Genomic DNA, 27,560 nt, shown 5'->3' with positions numbered 1-27,560 from the left:
TGATTTTTTTGAATGCATCTACAACAAATAGATATTAAAAAATCAGATAAAAAGGAATTTAATGCTACTTCTAAAAAGAAGTAAAGATACTTCTTTTCAAACATACTACTTATGAGTTCACCTTTGAAATCAAGATCATTAGAAACACTAAAATCCTGTGCATTTTTTTTTTTTTTTAAAGAGAGAGCAATCACACATATGCATGTGAGTAGGGGAAGGGGCAGAGGGAGAGGGAGAGACAGACTCCTAAGCAGATTCCATGTACCTGAGAGGGGACTCAATCTCATGACCCTGAGGATCGTGACCAGAGCAGAAAACCACTTAATCAACTGAACCACCCAAGTGCGCCTAAAATCCCATTTTTTTAAAGTGTTTATTTAATCACTAGGCAAGAAATGTGCCCTATCAAGTCCATTAAACATGAAAATAATCTCAAGTTCATTTTCCTACTTGTGTTTGGAATACAAACTCTGATAAATACTAGGATGCTGACATTGTAAGAAAGAAACTAATGATCTGAAATGACCCAGCATTTGGTTTGAATGATTAGGTTGTTTGTCATGCTTATGTTAATAGGTTTATAGTCTAGTCTTTCACCTGGATTTTTCTAAGCCCTAACAACTCTGTCCATCTGGCAACCCTGTTTTCCTCAACTTGTAGTATCATTCTAATATTCAAGGAACGTGCTTTATTCATATTGAAGGAACATCTAAAAGCAGAGGAAAGGCCAAAGCATGTCAGGAAAGGGTCACTGCTCTTAACTTAGAAAAGAAACTCAATCAATAGGATTTCAATAGCAGATAGTAAAATCCATGGGAACAGCACCATGAAACTTTATAATTAAAGTTCACTTAAAAATTAAGGAAATAATTTTGAGTGAGTGGGACTGTCATTATGATAAGATGATTACTGCTCTGTGTTCTCTGAAAGTTATAGGTAAATAAAAAATACTTTCAGGAAAAAGAACTTTAGAAGAATATAATTCTTGAAGGCTACCAATCTGAATGGCTACCAAAAGTATTCCTCTACATTATATATCTGGTTTTGAGCAAACACTCTCTAAAAATGAAGGCGAGAACCAGGCATGACTGATCCAAGCAGCTTCTGCTGACACTGGGTTGTAGTCCTGGGTTTTCTGCGATACCAGGGCAGGTCTGCTATGTTCTCAGAAACAGAGGGATCCAAGGCAGTGGGTAATGTGGTGCAAGAAATATATGCAAATATACCCAGCCTATAATGCCTACGATGGAATGCTGGCTTGTGGTATAACACCTTATAAAAAGCAGTTCCTTTGCCTACTTATTAAAGAGGTCCATCAAAGTTAAATAACTTGGCCATTCCATTCACTGATTTTTAAATAAGATGATATCAAGGCTTGGGAATGTGATTTTAGAAAAAGTGGTTTAACTTTTCCAAACACAAAGGGTTGCATGCGGTCACTAAAGCCACAAAAACAAACTCTGAATCCTGAAAATTGATTCAAAAATAAATCAGATAACCTGTGAGAGCCTTTGAGAGAAGGTGCACATGAATATTCCCCTTACTGCATCCAAGTTATGGGCCCCTTAGGGATACAGTATCTTTCATTTGATCAGCCTCAAGTTTGAGAGCATGGATATCTTCTGGACCCCAGTTTTGTGACGACCGAAAGGAGTATTTATCCACATGGATATTTACAGCAGAGTGCCTTTGGAGAGTGAATAGCACCCCTTTTTTGTATATGTTCCAGACTTGACCTTCCTCTGCCCTTGGAATTATCTGGTTTGTTTTCCTCTGTAGCCAGGTTCTAAAATATCAAACACAGCTGTAGGCAAAGGAACAGGCTGGTCAAATAGCCCACCCAGAGGTGCCATAATAAATAGAAATGGAACTAATGCATGTAGCATTAAACAAGGTTTGACTTGGCACCACTCTCTCCCAGGAGTCATTTGTATGGCAGGTCAGAAGAAAACAATGAAACAAACAAAACAACATGAAAAACAAACTGGGGGATAGGCACGCTTTAGAGTCAAATGAAGCTGAACATCATAAATTTCCTAGTGGCCACGACAACTAGGAGGAAGAGATGGAGGAACACTGCTAAAGAATGTTGTAGGGATTTTGTTTCCAAAAGGGACCTATGCACCTGTTGATGTGTTTTCCAGGCCCTTGAATGATAACAATTTATGAGGCTATTAATACTAAGCCCAAGATTTATCAGATGTGCTGTTTGTCTTGTGGCCAATATAACCTCATAAAATTTGGGTTGCATTGGGTTAAAACAGAGTGTTTTGCTATTGGAGTTATTCAGAGCATTTAAATCGCCTAATCCTACAAGAACGGTGCATTTAGCCTGCCTATTAGGGAGAGTCTTTAGGGATTCCTACCAGTTGCAGAGCCAGGCTGGAGGGGGCCGTCCATTGCTGGATGAGGTAAAATGGAGGCAGCAGGGGAGGAATGTGTCCTGGAGAAAAGACGATGTTTCTCTAATCCATCCATGCCAACCACAGCCAGCTGAGCTTGGTGCACTGAGAGCGCACGTGTGTGCTGGTGCTCCAGGAAGGGCTGTTGCCAAGAAAAGAGCACAGTAGAAAGAAACATGAGAAAAGCATTGAGGGAGACACTGAGAATGACGTGTAAACAAATTAAGTTCATCAGGTCAGAGACATAATAAACGGTGTGAAGGAAAAAGAAAAAAAATAGAGAGAGAGAAAAAACAAGATCTAGTTAATAAATCCATTCAACAGATGTTTTCACACTGACTGCCAGGGCTGTCTGACTAGCTGAGGAGGAGGTGATGGCAGGAGGCCTGTCAATTTGAACTGATTGAAAGAAACAGACCTTTAACCTCAAGAGGAACATTGACTTAGATTCATTTCCTATCTTGATAGCAACGTTTTGAATATCGCTCTAGAATTTTTGCAACACAAAGTAGGAAAACAATTTAGCTGCTTTCAAATTGCTAATAAGGCTCAATACCGAAAATTCTATCTTGAATTTACTAATATTGCTAATAAAATTTAAGGGAGCCTAAAAATTACCAATTAAATGGCTATGTTTTAATACATTTCAATTTTCATATTATGGTATAATCTCAATACTATAAAATATATATATTTTATACATATATAAATATATATGTAATCTCAATATTATAAAAATGTTTAGTTTCTTTAAAGAGCATTAAATATATAATCTCAGTGATTTAACAATGTTAACATTCTTCATGCTTAAGTTATCAAATCCAAAAGCCAGGGTTTGGAAGTTCCTGGAAGATGCACTTAGGCTGCTTCTCTGTCTCTTAAAAAAAAAAAAAAAAAAAAAAAAGGCAATTAAGTTACGAAATCAAAGAGCCAGAGTTTGGAAGTTCCTGAAGATTCACTTAGCCTATTCCTCCATCTCGAACAAAGACAATCTCTAAAACGCAGAGAGGCAACTAATTTACCTATCAATATTACATAGAGAATATCTTCCCTCTTCTTTAAAATCAGGGAATTCATAACCTTCATGCTGCTTTTTACGCTTCTTTCCTTTTCCATATTCTGAACATTGAAAATAGCTGAACATTGATCCAAAAGATGATTACCACAGGCCACAGATAAAGAAACTGATATTCCAAAAGATTAATAAAGTTTTTTTTAAGTATAAGAGTAATATCTTCTAATTTTAAAATTTTACATGACTTTCTGCTTTGATCTACCTGGATAGCATTTTCTCTTTCAAGACTTGATACACACATCACTCCTCCTTAGTGAGGATTTGCCTTATCCTTCCTGTTACTAACCTAACCCAACTGCTTGTACCCAACATGCGCCATTATATGTGACACTTGTATTTCTATATAATGCAAGGCTTGTTACCTCCTAAGTGTATAAATTACCCACTTAGAATGCTAACAAATCTACATGCAACACAACTGTATTCAATGCATACTGCATCATTTTATATCATTACAACTTCCCCTGTATATGAGTTAATGCTGCATATAAATGTGCAACTTATGATTATAAATATATAGTTATAGACCATAGGCTAAGACTACTCAGTTTTCAAAAAAAATAGTAATTATTTAAAATTAATTTTAAAATAAGTTATAGTTAACATATATGTCTATGTTGTTACTGCTGTTTTGCTCTAACTGAACCATCAATCAATTGGAAGACATTTGTCACATGCTCAGGCTTTGAGCACTGGCTTTGATAAGGATGGGTTGGTCAGGATCTAGTTCTAGTTATAATAGGTTTAATATTTTGACAGGAGTCTAACTCTCTTGTTTTCTTGAGTGTCTCCATCTTCAATACCATGAGGATACAATAAATAGTAAGGTTGACATAGTCCCTTCTTTCATGGAGTTGATACTCAGAGGGAATGCAAATTTGTAATTATGACTTGGGGAATTTTCTGTGGGGAAAAGGGGCTTTGCTGCATATGATCTAAAATGCATGGGAAAAAATAGACCTGAATGTAATCTCCATCCTTTCTGTCTCTTCCTACTGTAATCTCTTTAACCCTCATCTAACCTAATGCTAAAGTCCGTTGATTGATCACCCTATTTCTAAGACAATCCATCGTATTCCTTCCTGCAAGAATTCTCTTCCAAATGCCCTCTGTAAGGAAGAAGTTGTCACAAAATTCTCTAAAAGAAATGAAGGTGTAAAGAACTTCCCCAGCCTGGCATTTGGGCTCTCTGACCTGAGGGTACCTGCATTCTCAACATTATGTTTTCTATTCCTTTTCTAGGTTCCAGCCAAATCCTAACTACTGTATAACAAATGTTGCCCCCAGGAGTACATTCTGATTATTATGTTGAGCCTTTTTTATGTTTATTACCTAGTTAGGATACAGATACTAAGTATTTCTAAGTATAATGCAATTATAAATATAATGAGTGCTATATAAGATAAGTGCAGAGTGCCATGAAAAAATGTAAAGAAATATCTGATACAGAGGTTGAGGCAACTTTCATTTAAGAATGTGATGTTTAATTTGAGTTGTGGAAGACAAGCTGAATACATGTTATAAGCAATCATAACACAGTAAAACCGAGGAACGACGAGTGAAAAATATAAGAAAATAGAGACAAGACAAAACAATTACCAAAGGACAATACTCTGAAATTATTTAGTGTTGGAGCCAAGAGATAATGAAGGAAATGAATGATTTCAGGATTATTTTTCTTCTGTACTTTTATGAGGCTTCCAAACTTTCTACATACCACCCGTATTAAAACTTTAATTAAGAAAAATAGTAAATGTTTTTAAAAATAAACAGTCGAGACTTAGACCCAAGAGCAGACATAGGTCAAATATTTTTGAACCTCTACTTCAAAAAGGACTAAAGAATAGAGAAAAGTCCGTTCACTTTCAAAAGAGTCAACTACATTATACACTTCTACAAATGAAGTATGGCTTTTAATGTATGGGGGAATCTTGACTATCCAGCAAGACACAATTTATTATGCTGCATATCTGACATCAAAGTATCACAAAATGGTAGGCCACTTTTATTTCAGATGGGTATTGCTCCTCAGCAATAAAAAATTTCCTGCTTGATGCTGAAAACTGAGGTAGTATTTTCCTATTATAGCTGGAATGGACTGAAGTGTTTCACTAAAGCTTTTATTTCTATTAACAATTTTAATGAGAGATAATTTTGTCCATAGTTATTTTTCATAGTTCTAAGTATAAAAGTATATATTTCTCTGTTGCTTTGTCAGAAAAATAAAATGTTGAAGAGTACAAAACCCGTTGTTATTAAAATTAGATGGATACCCAAGTTAAACTTTCATCTATTGAGCCCGAATGAAAAATGCCCATTAAGTGAATAATAACTCTCTCACTTCAAGAAAGCATTTTTGTAATTTTTTTTTTTTTTTAGATTTTATTTATTTGACAGAGATCACAAGTAGGTGGAGAGGCAGGCAGAGTGAGAGAGGAGGAAGCAAGTTCCCTGCTGAGCAGAGAGCCTGATGTGGGGCTTGATCCCAGGACCCTGGGACCATGACCTGAGCCGAAGGCAGAGGCTTTAACCCACTGAGCCACACAGCCACCCCAAGAAAGCATTTTTGATTAAAATTTTTAAATATACTATATTGAGTCTATTTCCTCTTTTTTTTTTTTTTTTTTAAGATTTTATTTATTTGCCAGAGAGAGAGAGAGTGCACACACAAGCAGGAGTGGTGGCAGGCAGAGGAAGAAACAGGCTCCCCACTCAGCAAGGAACCCAATGCGGAACTCAATCCCAGAGTCCTAGAATCAGGAGCAGAGCGGAAGGCAGATACCCAACTGAGCCACCCAGGTACCTCACTGAGTCTGTTTCTTAAGCATATATTAGTTGTTCTTTTTTCAGGTGATTTAATTGGGGATTTGGTTCCAATTGCTTACTTTACCAGATGGTCATTCTGGGAAATTCTTTCAGGTTACTGAGATGTGTAAGTCAACCTTTTGTTATATGAAGTATGTCGTCTAAGGCCACTATGCCTGAACATCATCTGTCTCCTCCCACTGATAAATCACCTTCACAGAGGAGTTATTACGTACCTATTTTGTAAATTCTTTTATAAATTCTCTTATGCCTAATAAGATGTCAATGTTACTGCGGTCTTGGCCTTTCTAAGTCATGGGAGACAGGGATTAAAAGTATATAGGAAAGGTCTTGAAGTTCTCTGTATGAAAAGCACAATGTTCTCCCTTAGAGTGAAATATTTATTTGGGGGTGGATTGTTATCAGAGATTAAGAGGTAATAAAGCCCCTAGGCAGAGGCAAGTTGAAGGTTCTATTTTTTTGTAATAGCAGTGATTTTTCTTTACATGTGTTTGGTTTGGTTTTGCTTTCTTGTTGCCATTGCTCAGGGACCTATTTTATGACTTCTGTGTTTTTACTTTGTTTCAGATGGTTACATTTGGTTCCAGACATGTGGGTGGTTGCTAATTATGTGCTCTGATCAATATCATTATGCAACCTCAGCAACAGCCAATACAAAATTAAAAATTATACTGTTTAATCTTTGAAGTAATCATAGAAATAATCAGAATTATCTGAATTACTTTAATAAAAGATATGACCTGGAAGAAAAAAAAAGTTTCATGGGAAAATAATTATTAAAAACAGTTAAAATTCTATTTCCAAAGTTATTTCTTTAAATAATATATGTTCCTTCTCTTTTGGCATTATGAGCAAATTTAATTTCTTGATTCACAACATTTTGAACTTCAGAAGTCTCGCTTTTCAGAAAATTAGAATTGTAGATATCCCTAGAGCTTATCTTATAAAATGCCAAGGGCTGGTGGAAATTTACATCTTCTAAAGCCTTTGTATTATTCAGGATGGGTGTGTAAGTACTAGTTAACTTAAGACTTTTTATTAACATACATGTTAGTAATTTAAAAGTAGTTGCTAAATAAATAAAAATGATGCACATAACTTTAAAATAGACAAAAAAATCTTGAAAAAGAAAAAGCGGAACCCCCCTGCACTGCTGGTGGGAATGCAGAACAAGTGCATCCACTTTGGAAAACCTCCCACTGAGAGGTTTCTCAAAAAGTTAAAACTAGAACTATCCTACAATCCAGCAATCACATTACTAGATATTTACCCAAAGAATGCAAAAATACTAATTCAAAGGAATCAAAGGGATACATGTGCCCCAATGTTTACAGCACTATTACCTACAACAGCCAAACCATGGAAACAGCCCACATGTCCATCAACTAATGAATGGATAAAGAAGTTGTGTGTGTGTGTGTGTGTGTGTGTGTGTGTGTATAAATCTACAGTGGAATAATACTCAACCATAAAAAATGAAATCTTTCCAATTTTAACAGCAGGGATGGAGGTGGAGAGTATTATGCTAAGTGAAATCAGTCAGAGAAAGACAAACACCATATGATTTCACACATATGTGCAATTTAAGAAACAAAACAAACGAGTGAAGGGGGAAAAAGAAAGGAAAGCAAACCAAGAAACAGACTCTTAACTAGAGAGAATAAACTGATGGTTAACAGAAGGGAGGTAGGTGCGGGAATGGGTAAAATAGATGATGGGGATTACGGAGTGCCACGGTTGTGATGAGCACTAGTTGTTGTATGGAAGTGTTGAATCACTATATTGTATACCTGAAACTAATATTACACTGCTGTTAACTAACTGGAATTTAAATGAAATTTAAAAAAAGAAATAATTTAGATTTATGAAAATACACCATATTGATTTAAAAAAAAAAAAAAAAAGCAAAACCAAGAAGAAACCAACCTAAAGTATTTGGAGAAAAAATAATGGAGAAAAAAAGGAAGCACTGAAAAAGCTGAACAATATAATTCACAAGGAGATGCCAGAAACAAATCCCGAATCCCTGCCTATTATTGAACATAGTTGATGTGAAGGTACTCAATTTACCAGTTAAAAGGTAGAGAGTAAAAGTGAATTTAAAAGACAGAAAGGCTTTATTCTTTGGCAGAGCAAGTTTACATTAAAAGGTTCTATGAAGACATATAAAAAATACTTTAAAAGGGGGGGGGGGAGGGGGGAGGAGAAACCTTGCACAGCCACATTCAAAAAGAGACAAAACAGACCTTATGAGCAAAATATTAGAGAACATCTAAGGGTACGTATAAAATAATATGAAAGTTTAATTAAAAACAACAACAAATTTAAAACCTAGGAATATCGGCTCAAAATGTCAGGAGCATAAACTGGCAGGACTATAAAGAAAAAAATAAAAAATTCACATCATGGAAGGAGGTCATAACAAACTTTCCACAAAACAAAGTAGGTTACAGACTTGAATAACACAGTTCTCTAACTTAGAGATATATTAAATTTGTAAAAAATAAAATATATTCTTTCAAGGACATATGTACATAATTACAAAACTTACCCTATCATAAAGCAAATGTCAACAAGCTTTTAAAAATTAGTACTTATAATGGAGTATTATTCAGCCTTAAAAACATTGTGACATGTACAACAACACAGATGAACCTTAAAGGCATTAGGCTAAGTGAAATAAACAAGTCACAAAAGACTACTACTATGTGATTCCACTTACATGACATACCTAGAGTAACTAAATTTATCAAGACAGGATGGTGGTTGCCAGGGGCTGGGAAAAGGGGGAAACAGCTGTTACATAAAGGGTAGAGTTCTAATTTGGAAAGATGAAAAAATTCTGGAGAGAAATGGTAGTGATGGGTGTGCAATAATGTGAATACACTTAATGTCACTGAACTATATCCTTAAAAATTGTTAAATGGTCATTTTTTTGTTACATATATTTTACTGTAAAAAACAATTATCACAGATCATGTATACTGACCACACTGTAGTCAGAGATATAAAGTGAGAGGAAAAGATACACTACACTCCATGATAGAAAGAATTACTATAAAATTAGCAATTCTTCCCAAATTAATTTTAGCATATTTCAGCTGATTCTAAATTTTGTTTAGGAGATAAAAGTAATATGAATTCTGAACATAAAGAGTAAGTTGGGGAGATAGACCAAACCAAGGAATTATATATACTAAAAGCTAAGTCATTTAACACAATAGATATTTATAGATCATGGAATAGAGTATAACAGATTAGCAGAATAGAACAGAGTACAAAAGGAGACCCATGACTATATGGAAAATCCATATATAACAAAGATGACCTACAGAGTAACAGTTAAACAAGGAATGTCAACACATGATGCTGGGAAAACTGGTGATCCATAATAGGAACAACGAATTTAGATACCTAACTCATAATCATGCAAAAAACAACTGAAAGGTGTGGAGAATATCATTCCTAAGTCAGGGAAGAAAAGGAGTTAAAATACTTTTATGTAACATGAGTCAGTAAAATACAAGCCACTGTTGAAAAGAGAAGAGACTGAACAAGTTAGAATGTACCCTAAGAATCTACTAGGCCCCAAAACTGGAGCTTGCTGTCCCTTCACCGGGGCCTAAAGACTGGGGCGGCAAGAGGAGGGCCCAGGATCCCTCCTCATCCCACGCATTGCTTTGAACAGACTCAAGCTCACAAAGCAGGCATCACTTTAGGTTCTGACACAAGTTCATTAAGAACTCACGGCTATGTGCTAATTAGATCTGGGCCTGAGTCCAGACCGCTCAGCCCAGAAGAGAAGATAAATTGGGGGTAAAATATTTGCAAATATTTATTGGATAACGCATTTTTTAATGTCTGCATTATATACATAACTCCTAAAAATAAATGGGGACAGAAAAATGGACAAATGGTATGAATATGCAATTCCCAGATAATGAAATATTCCATAAGCCTACAAACACATGAATAGAAACCACCTCAGTGATAACTTAAAAAATGCAAACTAAAACCAAGAAGGGATACCATTTTACACTCATATTGATTCAAAATTTGAAGTCTGACAATACCAAGCATTAGTGAAAATATAGAGCAAGAGAAACTCAGACTGCTTGTAGGAGGATAAACTGTTAGACCTACTTCAATGAACAATCCACTAATATTTAGTAAAAGTGAAAATGAACCATAAATCTACAGTGAAATTGGTGACTGAAAAAGCAAGCAAAAGCATGTATATGAAGTTAATCATTTAAGTTAAAAAATGTGCAAGTGAAGAGCATATACTGTTTAAATACGTATATGAATGTAGTAAAAATATAAAGAAACACATGGGAAAAAAGAAAACAAATTCAGAAGAATAGAAGGGATAAAACAGGAGAGAGATACAGGTAACTGCTGTACAATAATATTATATAATAATGTGACATATACCATATGATGTACATTATATGACATTTTTAGGCCAGATGTTATGTTCATTTTATAAGTTTTATTATTTTTTCTGTATATAAATACATCTAAAGTAAATTTTAAAAGTTTAAAAGTTGGCATATATAAAACACCAATATTATTCAACATACAATGGTTTTATTGAAAAGGTAAGTTTATATGGAAGAAATAAAGATTCATTGGAAAATACAAATACAAAGAATGAGTGAAAAAGCAAAAGTAGATGAGAAAAAATAAAACTATGAAAATGTTATTTTTTATTAAGTCTAAATATGCTAATTTAGGGGTACCTGGGTGACTAAGTCGGTTAGGTGGCAGACTTGATTTCCCCTCAGGTCACGATCTCAGGATCCTGAGATATATCCCCATATCTGGCTCTGTGCTCAGCAGAGAGGCTGCTTGGGATTCTCTCCCTCTCCCTCCCCCTGCTCACTCACTCTCTCTAAAATGAATAAATCTTCAAAAAAATTTTGAATTTTAATTTACTTTGAAGTCAATATATACTCATAAAATATAAATTAATTTGTACCAACTTTCACTGATAAATGAATACAATAACATGTACCATTAAGTACATTTTGTCTTTAGAATTTTAACATATTATTCAATTCATCTCAGTGAAAGAACAATGATACTCAAGGGACAGAAATGAGAGCCGAAGGATGTAAACTGGGAACTTAAAATGAAGATTTGGGACAGAAAACATATTTAAGTTTGCAAATTTTAGATAAAATCTAAAAAAGACAATTAACAGTAATTACTTCTAAACACTGATACTACGATAGCTTTATTGATTGCTACTTTTTATTCTGACTATTTTTTAAACTGTCTAATAAGCATACATTTTAAATGTTTTTTTAATGTTTTTTTAAAAACATTAAAGTTTTTTAAGAATGTTTTACTTTCTGTAAGATCAGTATTTTAACTGATTAAATATGCTAAGGTGGTGTGTATGTGTGTATTTAAAGTAAACAAGAACTGACATTAACTCAGACTGGGACAACGAAGGACTCTTAGATACAAGGTACCTATGAATAGAAACCCCCACTGCACTGCTACTATTCCAGTCCCAAACTTAGAGCCTGGAACAGAACAGGAGGTCACTTAATTTTGTGTTTGAAGAATGTATATATTACATCATAGAAATAGGACTGCTTCTAAAAAGAGAGAGAGAAAAACCAAAAAATAAGACTCTTAATTACAGAGAACTGATTGTTACCAGATGGGAGTGGGTAGAGGGATGGATGAAATAGGTGAGGAGGATTAAAGAATACACTTAAGATAAGCACTGAGTAATGTAGAGAATTGCTGAATCATTATACTGTACTTCTGAAACTAACAATATGTTAACTATGTTGGAATTAAAATTTAAAAATTATAATTAAGTAAATAAAATGATAAACTAGGAGAAAAATTATATAACTGCTTTTATATTTGAAAGAAAAATATGACTATTTGACTGAGCTGCTAAATCTACATCATTTTTAAATGTAACTTAAATTTCTTGTTTTTCTTCTTCACAATGTACAACAAAATTCTTTGCTAAACCCATGAACAACTCTAGGTCACTAAGATATCCTATTTTGTTTTAACTCACCAGCGTATTAAAATAATTACTTTATCCTATTAAAGTCATGGTTAGAATAGGGTGATTGAAATGAAGTTCCAGAGAAAGTCTACGCTACTGCAGATGATACTGGGTGTGTACAAGTAATTTAGTATTACCTTAGGACCTTAAAGAAAGGCTGAGACACTGGTTGATGACATTTGGCTAAACAGTGGTACGGTGAGGAATAGAATCCAAATATGGTACCTGTGAGCTGTAGTCTCCAAGTGGGGTACAAAAGAAAATAGTAGCCCTTCTGCTGCTATTTAAAAGACAGTTCAATGGAGAAAGAACAGTCCTTCACCAAACATAGCTGGTTCAACTGCATATCCACATGCAAAAGAATGAAACTGAACTTTTCTCATACCATACACAAAAATTAACTCCAAAAAGATTATAGAACAAAAGTTAAGAGCTAAAATCCTAAAATTCTTTGAAGAAATACAGGAGTAAATCTTCACAGATACAAGACCAAAAGACAAAAGTGACCCTCACAGCAGATAAATTAAGAGATAATCAGAGGTAAAAACTTTTCTTTCAGAAGGACACGACCAAGTAAACAGACAATCTACAAATCAGAGAAAATATCTGCAAACCATATACTGGGTAAGATATTTGTGCCTTGCACATATAAAGAATTCTTATGCCCCAATAACAACAACAATAAAAAAAACCCCACCCAATTAAAAAAAATTAAGTAAATTCCTTTAATAAACATTTCTTTAAAACAGATATACAGGCATAATACTCCATAGTGTACATGAGAGACTACAGACTCTGAAAAAACAATCTGAGAGGTTTGAAGTGGTGGGGGTGGTGGGAGGTTGGGGTACCAGGTGGTGGGTATTATAGAGGGCACGGATTGCATGGAGCACTGGGTGTGGTGAAAAAATAATGAATACTGTTATGCTGAAAATAAATTAATTAATTTAAAAAAAAAAAAGATATACAGGAGCGCCTGGGTGGCTCAGTGGGTTGAAGCCTCTGCCTTCGGATCAGGTCATGATACCAGGGTACTGGGATCAAGCCCCACATTGGGCTCTCTGCTCAGCGGGGAGCCTGCTTCCTCCTCCTCTCTCTCTCTGCCTCTCTGCCTACTTGTGATCTCTGTCAAACAAATAAATAAAATCTTTTTAAAAAATGTTTAAACAGATATACAAATGGCCAATAAACACATGAAAAGATGCTCAACATCATAAGCTAACAGGAATTTGCAAATCAAAACCACAATGAGAAATAACTTCACAACAACTAAACCGGTTTATAATCAAAAAAATATATAATAGCAATTGTTGGTGAGAATGTGGAGAACTTGAAACTTTTCATACACTTGGTAAGAAGGTACTATGATGTAGCCACTTAGGAAAGAGTTTGGCAGTACAATGAACTAACACATGACCTAGCAATTTCAATAACATGTATATACCTAAGAGAAATAAAAATATATATTTCACAAAAATTTAAACATGAATGTTTACAACATCACTATTCATAATAGTGTACAAACACCAATCAACTGATGAATAAACTATGGTATATCTATGCAATGGCATATTATCTAGCTGTACAAAAGTAAGTTTTTTGTTGTTCATTTATAAATACACAATGTTATTTGCCATTTTCAGGGGAAATACAGGCATTAAACTGCAAACTGATAAAGTACGAATACTTAAAAATGTATAAATATCCCCTCAAAATAAATGAGAGTAAACTCAATCTTAATATCTTTAAATTTAAAAACCGCAAGCCTATCCATTAAGTGAGGGTCGTAAATGAAACAACACTAAATGACTGGAAACACCACATAAGCACAGCCCAATGCCACCAAAAGGCCTCCTCCTCCTCCAGGGGCAGTGCTGGGGAAATGGGTCATCTGGTGGCTAAAAAAGGTTGTGATAAACTGCTGAAGCCAAACATTTAACAATATACAAGAGACTTTACATAACAGAGGTAAATCCTCAATTCTGGAGAGCTTGGTTAACCAGATTATTGGCAAAGGAAGAGAAAATAGAACACAGGCAGAAGTCTCCGAAGCATTTGAAACCAGAGGTGTAAGAGCCTCTGAGCTACCTGTTAGCATTCCTGGTGGTCCAATGAGCACAACTACCCTGGGAAGCTGCAGGTCAAGAAGCAAAGCACTGCTCCTTGCTAAGCCAGGTCCCCTTCATTCTGAGAGTCCCTACCAGTAGGTGACAAAGGGCTGTTCTCAAAGTACGCGGACAGAAGTTTTTAAAGGAATCCTAGCAGCTTCAATGTCATGTCCCATAGGCAGAGCCCATGCAGGTTGGTGTATGAAGTCTCAATCATCCCAGAAATACCAAGGAGAAGTGCAGTTATACAAAGAAAACAGTAAAGTGCCAGAAAGAGACACTTGTGATGCACTGTAAACATCCAATTTCATTGTGGCCTGTCTCTTCAGCTACAGAAGCCAAGTGGTCAGGCCTCCCAAGCAGAACTCCATCCCAGAGGAGGCAAGGACACCAGCTCCTCCACAAGTCTCCGAGGCGGTTGAGGCAAAACTACTTCCATTTAAAATTATTAACTAGCTCAATACATAATGTAGCCACACCTTCAGGCATTTCTTTCTTTTTTTTTTTTTTTAATTTTATTTATTTTATTTGACAGAAAAAAAGATCACAAGTAGGCAGAGAGGCAGGCAGAGACAGAGGGGGAAGCAGGCTCCCTGCTGAGCAGAGAGCCCGATGCGGGGCTCGATGCGGGGCTCAATCCCAGGACCCTGAGATCATGACCTGAGCCAAAGGCAGCAGCTTAATCCACTGAACCACCCAGGCGCCCCCTTTCAGGCATTTCTTAAAGGTAAAAACACTGGATAGGTTATCCACACTGGGAAAGGAGAGATACAAAAATCTCTCGTCTGGGAAAATACAAAACAGAAGCCTTGACAGCTGTTCCACGCCAGGGTCCTACAGGAGAATCCTGGCCCTGAAGAAGGCCCAGGCCTCAACGCAGAGGCAAAGGAGCTAGTGAAACGCGTAAGCTGCTTCTGTCTTCAGCTGCCAGTGGAGGCTGAAAAATGGCCAACTGATCGTACCTGGCAGGCAGAACAGGTGATCGCACCTGGTGCCCGAACAGGTAGCAAGCAACCACCTAGACCCCGGGGCCGAGGTGCTGTGGCCATCTACCACTGAAGCCCTGGCAACATTCCACACACAGTTTACGTAGCACTCAAAGTGCTGCCCTTTAACGATCTTCCAGCTCGGTCGCAAGCGTCCTGGCGCAGGCCCGTGCGGCACCTGGCAAAGCAGCCGAGGCCCCCATCCGCACGTCCCCGTGGCCTGCAACCCTCCTCTTTTGTGGGGACGCCCGGCCTCGCACAGCGGGTCCCGTCTCTCACCACCCACCTCAGATGCCGCAACAATTCACTACCAGATTTCTCGCGAAACTGTCAAAAACAGGTTTCTTGGCACAGCCTGGGTTCTTCGACACGCCAGTTGCGTCGGAAAGGGTAAGACGTTTCTCCCAGCTGCCAGCACTGTGTTCGCCTATCCTTGACCCTTATCCTTGTAAAATCCGGACTCTCTCCCTGGGTCATGGCCTATAGGGAGTTACGCGGCTCCTTGGAAACCAGGCAGAGGCCCTTGGCCTGGTCTTCACTCCCGTGCCTGCAGGAAGCGCCGCTGCTGACCAGCTGCTCCACCGTCCAGCCCTCGAAAGCCAGGAAGACCACCGGCGTGAGCGCCTCCTCCCGACACGGAAGCACGCAGTACACGGCACCTGGGAGGTTTTGCTGTCTCCTTCTCTAATTTTATCCTTCACAAGTCTTATTCCTGAGGAAACAGAATTCCGCTTCCTCCAACACTCCCTACTCTGTCCAGTTCAGCGCAGGTACCACAACACTAGCACAGCCGTGTCCGAGGCTCGGCCGGATGAGCCTGGCACAAATGGTCTACGGAAGATTTCCGGTCGCACAGCATCTGCTAGGAGGTGAGGAAATAGGTTCCGCCTTCCATGTGTTGGAGGTCCTAGTGCTTGCACCTGGGACACCGAGCCCCGCCCTGCAGCCACAACACAGGCCGTACCTTCCCAACCTCCCCCTTCCACTCCCTGCACCCCCCCCACCCCGCCCAGAACCACCCCAAGGCACAGGGCCCGAGGCGGACTGCGGCCTGTACTTGCAACACTAACTAGCACACAGTCCTTCTCCGCCAAGATCTCCGCAAGCCACACCACGGCGTCACAGAGAACACCTTCCGGTTCACGGGGTGAAATGCCTCCAGGCGGTCCAAAGGTACAAACTTTCAGGGCCCCTGCGTGGGTGGCTCAGTCGTTAAGGGTTAGACTTGGTTTCTGCTCAGGTTAAGATCACAGGGTCAAGATGGGGTCACAGGGTCAGCTCCACCTGATCCCCGAGGGTTCTGCTTGAGATTCTCTGCTTCTCCCTCTGCCCCAACCCCCTTTCTAAAAAATAAGTATTAAAAAAAGGGGGGGGGGAGCACAAACTTTCAGTTATAGATGAGTCCTGGAGATGTAATGTACAGCATGGCAACTATAGTCACTAATATGTATTCAAAAGAAAAAAGTAATGAAATGCTGATGCATGCCACAGCATGGATGAATCCTTGAAAAAATTATACTAAGTAAAAGAGGACAACCACAAAAGACCATGTTTTGTACAATTCCATCTACATAAAATGTCCAGAACAGACATTTTTCTTTTATGGAGACAGAAAGTAGATTCATAGTTCCCTAGATTAGAGGTGGAGAATTACTGCTGATGGGCACAGTTTCTTTTGAGCTTGAGGAAAATTTTCTAACACCGACTGTGCTGATGGTTGTACAGCTGTGTGAATATATTTAAAACCATTGAATTGTACACTGACGTGACTCAGCTATATATGTGAATTATATCTCGATGAAGTTGTTAAAAATAACTTTTTTATCATAGTGCAAAAGGTTTCTATCCCATTACCTCACAAGATAAAATATATCTTTATTTCATTGTTAGCTCACCTTTCTTAATTTCTCCTTTTGTACATATTCTGTTAACATAAATAATACATTGTTGTGGTGATATGCTTATATAATTTGGAGAGATATATTTTTACATCTGTTTATATATCTATATAATGATTATGTACATAAGTACCTGCTAAAATATTTGTATTGCTTGTGATTTTAAAAAGTTGTAGACCATAAGAGTTGGCAAGTAAAATGCTCCTTTTTAAAGTAAAACTTTGATAAGATAGAGGGTACCTTCAACAAATACATAAGACTGCTCACTATTCCTCTTCTCCCATAACAGTGGGCAGTAGTACTTCTGAATTCTAAAGTGACACCCAGTCCAGGAGAAGCTGGAATAACAAGTTTGTGCTCAACAACAACAGAAAGCACTCACTATTTCTATACTAACCTTCCAGTTCCTAGTGGTGGCCCCTTGTAGCAGAGGTCAGGCTCCAGGTAGATAAATTATTGCTCCCACATACTCACTGGTTGCTTCCAGTGAGGTCAGATCAGTCTCACTCCCTTCTTCTCAGGTTCTTCTCCTTCCAAACAAGTCTTTGCTTAGCATATTTTTCATGCCATCAAACAATATACAAAAAGGCACAAAGGAAAGGTAAAATTTTATATGTCAAATAGTGTCCTCACTTTCAGATCATGAAGAATCTATAAACAACAATGTATCTCACAAGGCAGAGCTGTTGGTAGCTGAACACTACAAAATTTTCAGGTAAAGCATCACCAGCAGAATCGGAAGGAATCCTTTTCAAGTGTAACCACCATTTATATACACGTGCAATGTGAGTGTGTATGGTGTAGTTAAACCATGGTTCTGGATCGAGGCTTAGAGGTTTATTTTAATACTATAAAACTGAACCTATTTGACAACATTGTTCCGCAATTAGTTGGAATGTTGGGAAAAGTTACTACATATATGCACAGTATGTAAATTGCTTCCGATGCATTTATAGACATCCTCAGATATAAGAGTTCCAGAAGAAAATACATTACTAATTTGGTTGTACTTTGCATTTATATCTGTGGTTCCTTTAGAAATGTTTAGGATCCAGCCCCTTTGCAGTGCTCTTGGAAAATCACCGTTTTAAATCAGTGGGGATTTTACTCCACTACAGAATACAAAAGAAACCACATTTAAATTTTGAAATTAAATAAGTAGCTAGTCCATAATGAGTAAATTCTTTCACAATAAAAAGTAAAGAAAACAAGTTATATTTTTGTTCCTTTGTTTGCTTTTTAGCTTCTACATTTTTACAATTGCCTGTAGAAAAAAAAATTTCAAGAGAATAGATTGAAATTATTTTAATTACATAACAGCCCAGAGGAAGATGAAATTGTGCAATGGCCTAGACTAGCACCCTCTGTCTGGTTGATGGCCAAAGAGCAGTGCAGCTTGAACAATAGAGCGCTGGTCTAGAAATAATAGCCTGAAGATAAAGAGAGAAAAATAGGGGTTTCTGTTGACTATGATGAATTTCCTGAGCATTTCCTTTATTCCTCCCCTTTGATAATTAGAGTCCAGATATAAAACAAATCATAATGAGGGGGATGACAAGCAATATAAATCATTGCTATTTAAGACACATGAAATAGATGGATTTATTTTGAATAAGCGTTCTTAGTTTAGGTTCTCTGGACAAATTCTAGTGGATATAAAACCCCTGAAATTGTGCACAAAGTTGCGTAAGTATGTGCATCTGTGAATTTTTTGGAGACAGTCTGCAACTTTCATCAAAGGAATTCTGAATTTTTAAAAAATGGTAAAAATCACAGCTCCTTAAAAATGCAGTAAGTAGCCTTAATAATATCCCACTAACTACAACTTTTAGGTTTCTCTATTAATAAACCAATTTTATTTCCTGAGTGGATTTTTTTTGAACCTATGTGTTTAAACATATAACAAGGCGGGTCAAATAAGTAGGGTGAGAACTCCTACAGAATCAGGCATTTAAATGTTATACTTTCACCTCTCAGCCCAAGAAAACACCTTACCAAACTCAACGTTAGGAGAACCACCATATTTCACTACCAGCCTCCAGATCCAATTACATGTGTGCAAATTACCAAATGTCAAGTTCTAGAAAATGTGTGATTTTATGTCCATTTCACCCTGTCTCCCAAAGCATGCATATGTCAAAGGCAAGATACTCCATTTCTCTTTTGTCACCAAACTAGAAGTCAGTCATTGATAGCTCCCTGCTAAAATGTTTGCTTACAAAAAAGGAAGAAAAAGAATATTGTTTAGCCTGTATTCTTTCTGGCATTTAACCACAAGCATCCTCTTAAAACAGAAAACTTTCCTCTTAAAATAGACAAGTGTTTGAAAAGGCACACAGATCAACCTGTAGCATGTAAGAAAACATCTTAAATAAACACTTGTCTCTATAAGTCAGAGTTGAATATTGCTGTTTCCTCCATAACTAGACCTTTAACAATAATCCTAGGATCCATTTGCCAAGATAAACATAACATAATACACCTCAAAATACTTTAATTTTTGAAAGGAGTGCTTTTGTAACTATTTCCTCAAACCTAAGAAACACATATCACAAAAAAACTTTGTAACTTGAACAATTCTGTAATTATTTCTTGACTTTGGTGGAATTTAATGAATTAAATCTATTCACTCATTCCCTATATTAAGTGTCTAGTAGATGTTGGGCATCCTGTTAGAAACCAGAAGATACAACGATAAACAAAACAGAGTCACTCCCCTGTAAAGTTTATAGTCTAGTGAGGGGCACAAATATTCATCAGTTCTGCACAAATAAATAAAAAGGAGCAACAGAAGTAAGGGGTATAAGAGACTCAAGAAAAACCTCTCTAAGGAAGGGATATTTGAACCAAAAGATGAAGAATGGGAAGGATTTAAGTTGACAGAGAGGAAGAAGAATGTCCCATGTGGAGGGAACAGCATGTTTAGAGTGGGTCTGGTGGTAGGGCACTTGGTAAGTAGCTTGGAACAGGTGCAGGTCAGTATGGAAATTTATAATGATAGGAGACTGCAGGAGCATGTGGAGTGAGACTGTACAGAATTTGCATCCTATCTAAAGAGGCTGAATCTTACTCCTAAAATCAGTGGCAAGTCAGTGAATAGTTTTAAGCTCCCAAGAGTTTAGGCCTAGGAATTGGCCTTTTAGTCGGGATGCTAAAAAAAGATTCATACTTTGAAAGTATCATTCCAGCAGAATAACTCATATTTTATGTAGTGTGGATAACTTAATATTCATGCACCTTCCTAAACAAACTAAAGTTATTAAAAAGAGTAAAAGCTCCTAGGTTTGTACTCCAAACCTATCATTTTGCAAGTGTGAAAACTGGGGGAAATTTACATAACATCTCAGAGCATCCTTATAAAATGAAATAATAATGTGTATCTGATGAGTATTTTCTTTAAGCTAAAACTGACTCTCTATAACAAAATAACAGTGTGTTGTTGGGTCAATCTTATACCTTATCTCTGGTCTCATGACTGATGTCACAGTCTCAAGATTGTTCAACAACATTTGCCCACTTCAGCAACCATCAAATATAGCGCTTCTCAGATTCCATGCTTGTTTAGCTCCTTTGCCAGAATTTTATTTAGTCTTCTTACATGTATCTTATTACATAGATCTTTATATGTATTTTATTTGTTGTATGTATTATACATATTTATATATTTACATATATATTTATTATATGGATTTTATTACATATGTATCTTCTTACATATATCTTTATTGTTTTGCTAAGATTTTATATTTATAAAGCTTCTTGTATTAAAACCCTACATAGTTATCAGGATAACAAGACAAAGCTTTATAAATCTATTGTGATGTCTCTTCACTTCATATCTTTTAACCCTTGGTTTCTAAAACATCCCTGGTCTTAACTCTCAGGGGTCAGTAGTTTATCAGCTCACATATCATGCTTATCAAAAAACTATTAAAATTACAACACTAGCTTAATTAATAATTTGGCCCACAGTAATGGACGGTGTGCAGATTCTGCTGAGTGGTCTCACTTGGTGCCGTAAATTGTTGACATTCACCAGGAGCCAAAATTTCCTTTATTAAATTCACTTGTCACAATTACTTCTGAAGGCTGTTGCTCCCTGTATAGGCATATCAAACTCTTCAGTCCTGCTATACAACTTGTATTGTTTTAGTCTTAACTTAGATTAACTGCAGCTACCTGCTTTAGTAGTGTTCATCAAATGGAAAAATGTATGTCTTATTAGAATAAGATATCCTTTTAGGTCTCTGATTTTTTTTTTCCAAAATATTTTATAGTTTCTGAAAGAGCATAGTGATTAAGGAGTATGGCATCTAATGCTAGATTGGTTGGATTTGAATTCTAGCTCTGTCACTTGTTAGCTGTGTGATTTCTGAGAAGTTAAATTCTCTAAAACGAAGATGATAGTATCAAGTATGTAATAGATTTTCGTAAGTGTTGAAGTAGTATATTAATATACACATTTTATAATGGTGCCTGGCATATATTGAGCATTATGTAATGTTAGTTGTAGTTATATAGTTGTTATCAATTACAGCAGAGCTTATCAGCAATAACAGACATTGAAATTAATTATTTTAAAAAATAGATTTATGATAGTTCTTTTTAAAAGATTTTATTTATTTATTTATTTGACAGGGAGAGACACAGTGAGAGAGGGAACACAAGCAGGGGGAGTGAAAGAGGGAGAAGCAAACTCCCCGCCAAGCAGAAAGCGCAATGCGGGGCTCCATCCCAGAACCCTGGGGTCATGACCTGCATCAAAGGCAGATGCTTCCCAACTGAGCCACCCAGGTACCTCTGGAATTAATTCTTTAAACTTATAATGTAGAATTAATAATAGAGCGATGTTAATTGCACTTTTGTTAAAACTCTCAGTTAAAAATATTTAATCAAGATAGCATTTTGTTAATATTTTGACGGTATATAAGAAGGCCTTTCCATTTGTAGATTGAAATAACAAACTAGTACTTAAATTGGTACAATGATCATATTGCCTGTGGTAAGAATTTTATCAGTGTTTATATCAGAAATGACTATTTTCATAAATTTTACAAGTTAAATGATAATGATTCTCAATTTCAAAAAGTTTTCCCAGGTTTTTCCTTACAACTGATCTTCAATAATTTTATCTTCCCTGAGATTGTCCTGTTTGTTACACTGCACGGTTTTTAAAATGTTTATTGATCAGCATTTATTCATTCCTACTCAGTGTATACTCACCAATCAATAGATATCTTTTTAAAATCCAAAAGGAGATATAGCTATAATAACTTAGTATTAGCAAAAGAACCTTGTAATATCTAAAAAGAATAAATGCATAATATAGTGCTTTAGACAATGCTTAAAATTTTAGTTTAAGATCCTATCTGGTATTATTTGGTTTTAGTATAACATGTTTAATTCCGAACAGAGTGAGCAGAAACAATGCAAATTTCACTAACATAAGTTCCTAGCTTACATGAATGAACTCTTTAATTTATTTTATCTCTCTGAAAAATTTAAAATATTATGCATATTTATGTACATATTATAAATAAAGTATCAAAATTGCTACTGAAAATTATATTTATAAAGTAGATCGGAAAATGTGCAATAAATGTGAATAAGGTATTTAAAATGATTATGTTCAATTATCACTGAACTTACTATATTTGATTGATTACACATCAATAAACATGCTATACCTAGTGTTAACGGTGTGACGTTTTATCTGCTGCATTCTTCACCAAAAAGAATAAATAACAACTACTTGTTCAAAACTTGTTCACAGTTTGTTCACAACTGAGTAAAAGCTAAAATTCTCATTATTATTAGATGGTAAGTTTGTCATTAGTTTTACCTGGAGATTTTAAACCACACGTCTTAGAAAATGGGGTTTGAAGTCAGGTGAATGGAGGAGGTTGCAGTAGATGAGGGAGGAGAAGAAAACTGAAAGTGTGTTGTTAATCATCTTTAGGAGTTTTAACCTCATTTTTAATGCAGTGAGCATTCATTGACATGTTTTAGAAGGTGAAAGAGCATGGTTATATTTGCATTTATGGAGGACATAATACTTCATTTTAGTTGAATTGAAACTGAAAGACTGGTTGTTGGCAGGGCTGATGAGTCATGACCAGTAGGCCATTCGGTGAGCCACACATCCTTCATTCTACCTGCCCAACAGTCCCAGAATCTGTGGATATTTGCTTTGGTTTGTATGAGTTTAACTTTGCATTTGGTGAAGAGAAAAAGAAGAGTTCTGGTGGGTTATGAGAGAAAAGATGGGACAAGATGACAAATGGAGAGGAATAAACAAGTCTGCCCTCTGTTTGGCCCTACTGGATAGTTACTGGAGCTCCAGGAGACCAGGCCTTCAGTTAAAAGGTGAAAGATCTGTTTTTGTATGAGATTTAAGGTACAAGGACTGTTCTTTTGGGCCTCCTGTGACAAAATGGGTCATAAAGTTTGAAAGAAGGCATTTTCTCGTTTCTGGCAGGAAAGAAGTCACTTAAGACTATAGGAAATGAAGGGCCTTTTGGCAATCTGATGATTGTAAAGCTTGGAGACCCAGGGATGCGGCAACCCAAGTGGTGGTGGGCATGACAGATCACGGCAGGAGTTGGTGGTTTTCAAGTGAGTGTGGACTCATTCCTGAACATGTTAAGTACTAGAGGGGCATTGAATCAGGCTCTTATTCCAGAGTAATGGAGTTGGGGAATATCATGATAGCAGACAGTGGGTAATTGATGCAAATGTGACCTAATTTACTCACTAGTCAGTCACATCGATTACAAATGAACCCCATGAGTCAGACTACCAGAGACAAGCAGGAGACTCTATTGCAATCCAGCTGACAGTGCTGGGTAGCCAGACCTAGGATTACAGCGATGAGTTGAAGAGAGGAAGATGGACCTAAGGGATATTTAGAAGCAAGAATCAAGATAACTTGATGAATTGGGAAAGTGCTCCCTACTTGAGGGAAATGGGGAGCAATGACAAAGAGCATGCATTCTGAAAGCAAACTATTTTGAGTTCATCACTCAACAGCTATATATGATAGGGCAAATTACTTAGCTTCTTAAAACCATGGTTGTCCCATATTCTGAATTTGTAAATTTTGAGTAACAGTATCTATTGCTAGTATCTAATAGAGATTTTCTTATTAAAATTAAAATGACGGACCCCTGGGTGGCTCAGTGGGTTAAAGCGGCTCAGGTCATGATCTCGGGGTCCTGGGATCGAGCCCCACATCGGACTCTCTGCTCAGCAGGGAACCTGCTTCCCCCTGTGTCTCTCTGCCTACTTGTGATCTGTGTCTGTCAAATAAATAAATAAAGTCTTTTAAAAAATAAAATAAAATAATTAAATTGAATTAAATGAGATGATCCACCCAAAATATCTAGCAGTGCTAGACACATTCTACACATTCAGAACATATTAAAAATTACTACCAAACTTGCAGAGAGTATTCAAATTATGAGTATATCAAATTTTTAATTTTAGAAAGTCCTATTAAATATGTTATTTACCACTGTTAGTCTAAAATCATATTTGTATGTATAAATATACCTACATATGCACATATGTACAATTGGTTTATGTCCATCACTGAATAGTAATAAAATATGCTATCTATACTTTTTTCTCTATTCCATGTGCTCTCTATTGCCATTCAAACTCAAGTGGCTTTCCTTGTTAGGGGCATGGCACATAAGTTTTCACATAGCTCATCAAAGAGTACTTGATCCACCTCTAACTCCTGGGCACAAATGCTGGTCATTCTGTTAGAAAAACAGATGTATCAGCAATGATGCTATCATTAATATGTTGATTATTAATAAGCTAATATTCTGAATATTGAATTGCATTTAGGGTTTGATTATACATGAATTTTTCCTGCCAGAATATGTATATATGTGCATATACACATGTCTGTATGTATACACATGTATGTATGTATTTTTGCTTTTGTGTATATCTTTTGTGCACATATGTAAGTATGTGAAAATAATAGCTTGGAAGTGAGATGATATAAATTAAAAACTTCAAATAATTAAACAAATACAAAAGTGATATAAGATGAAACATTAACAAATTGCGATCACAAATAATCAAACTCCTTCTTCCCTGATATTTCTCAGAAGATAGCTCTGTGTCTAGGAGGACCCTGGCAAAGCCCTGACTTAAGTCTTGGGATGGAGTGAGGAATAGAATCCAGAGAAAGGAAGGTGCCCTATTACTTGCATGATAGTCCCTGAAATTCCCCTGTTTGCTTCTAAATATATGAGAAGAGTGAGCCTCTTTTGTTCATCATTAGACGCCCCTGAGTCACAAATACAGATATTTCACAGTGCTCAATAAATATTTGTGAATTAAGGTATAGTATTCAGAGTTCCAAAAACTGAGTATATTTTTAAATTTTAATCTAATTCTTTAAAAAGTACCTTGTTTAATAGATACGATTGAACCCACTTCCCAAAGAGAAAATTGTTCGTTTTTTTTTTTTTTTTAAGATTTTGTTTATTTATTTGACAGACAGAGATCACAAGTACACAGAGAGGCAGGCAAAAAGAGAGAGAGGAGGAAGCAGGCTCCCTGCTGAGCAGAGAGCTCCATGTGGGGTACAATCCCAGGATCCTGGGATCACAGCCTGAACAGAAGACAGAGACTTTAACCCACTGAGCCACCCAGGCGCCCTGAAAATTGTTCTCTTATATGAAAGTGACTTGTTCATGATATACAGCACTTTATAAGTATGTGGAATTGAAAAAAAAAGTCCAGCGTTCTTTTTGCTTGGTTGGGAGTCTCATTTAACAACTATATTATTTAGCAACTATGTTATTTTCTTAATAATATTTCAAATTATACACATGTACCTCTGTGTGTTTATATGTATTTGTGTGTGTGTGTGTGTGTGTGTAGAGACAGGGTGGGTGGGAAAAGAAAGGGAGGAAAGAGCGTACTTTAATCTACACTGACTTTTTTTAAGATTTTATTTATTTATTTGACAGAGAGAGATAGAAAGAGCACAAGCAGGGAGAGCAGCATGCAGTAGGAGAAGCAGGATCCCTGCACAGCAAGGGGCCTGGTGCAGCACTCGATCCCAGGACCCTGGGATCATGAACTGAGCTGAAGGCAAACACTTAACCCACTAAGCCACCCAGGGGCCCCAATGTACACGGACATTTTATTGATTTTGTGAGCTTCTATGTTCCACATATAACTGGAAGTTGAGTTTTCACCACCGAGTGAGTGGCCATACTAGCTGGGGTTGTCCACAGAGACAGCAGCTGACCTATACTTCTGACCTCTATCTGGCACTCTTTCCTGCCTAGAATCTCCCCTCTCAGTTCCCCATTCTCAGCCCAAAGTTCGCCTTGTTGAAGCTCTCTCACTCGCTGTCTACCATTAAAGCAGACTGTAGACCTCACTGGGACTTCCAATCCCTTCAGCCCTCTTCTGGCTTTATTTCTGTACCTTTCTAGCATAAACTCCATTATCACTTCAAGCACCCAGAATACTGGTGATTTTTCAGGGTCTTTACTCAGATCTGCAAACTCCTCATCAGTCTCACTATGTGCTTTATTTTTCAATTGTTACAGAGCGCAGCTAGAGAAAGCCACAAGTTACAACAGTAGGTGCTCTTCATTAAAAATTCAGTCTCAAGCCTCAGCTGGCCTCTCAAGTCAGCTGGATAATTTGGTTCTATGTCCCAAGTTCCCTTCCTCCCTCTTTCCCCTTAGCAGCCCTTCCAAATTCCCATCATTCTCTGTAAACCCTTGACCCCACTCAGCAAATGACCTCACCTTCTACTTCACAAAGGAAATAGAGGCCAACAGACAGCAACTCCCTCAACTTCCTGCCCCCTCCTCTACATTCTTATCAGCACCCACATCCATCCTTACCTCTTTTCCTCATTTTTCAGCTGAAGCAATGTCTCTCCTCTTAGCCAAGGCTAATCCCACCACCTGTGATCTGGATTCCATCCCCTCCCGCTCCCTCAGGGACATGCTCCATCAATCATCCATGCTCCTGTATCTTCAGCCTCTCTTGGTGTACTGGCTCTCTCCCTTCTCCACATAAAAATGCTCTCTTTGCTTCCAACTCAAATAGACACACACACACACACACACACACACACACACACACTCATGCACGAGCGCGTGCATGCTCCTTTCCGCCCCCCAACCTCAAGTTACTGCCAGAACTTTCTCTTTTCTTTCTCAGCCAAGCTTCTTAAAAA

The 27,560-nt window shown here is 37.0% G+C and overlaps 1 protein-coding gene across 13 annotated transcripts in view; it reads right to left on the bottom strand.

Moving 5' to 3' along the window:
- HDAC9 (histone deacetylase 9) overlaps window positions 1–27,560 on the bottom strand; it is a 940,182-nt gene that overhangs the window by 301,418 nt on the left and 611,204 nt on the right. For all 13 annotated transcript variants that reach the window (XR_009352864.1, XM_059171303.1, XM_059171302.1 and 10 more), the window contains one exon: window positions 2,367–2,544. Coding sequence is in view for 12 of the 13 variants with exons in the window: in XM_059171303.1 (XP_059027286.1) it covers window positions 2,367–2,544 (178 nt within the window). In the remaining variant the exon portion in view is untranslated. The remainder of the gene's footprint in view (window positions 1–2,366; window positions 2,545–27,560) is intronic.

Source organism: Mustela lutreola, chromosome 4 (genome assembly GCF_030435805.1).
Source record: "Mustela lutreola isolate mMusLut2 chromosome 4, mMusLut2.pri, whole genome shotgun sequence".
Lineage (NCBI taxonomy): Eukaryota > Metazoa > Chordata > Mammalia > Carnivora > Mustelidae > Mustela > Mustela lutreola.
This window is presented reverse-complemented; position numbering and strand designations above follow the sequence as displayed.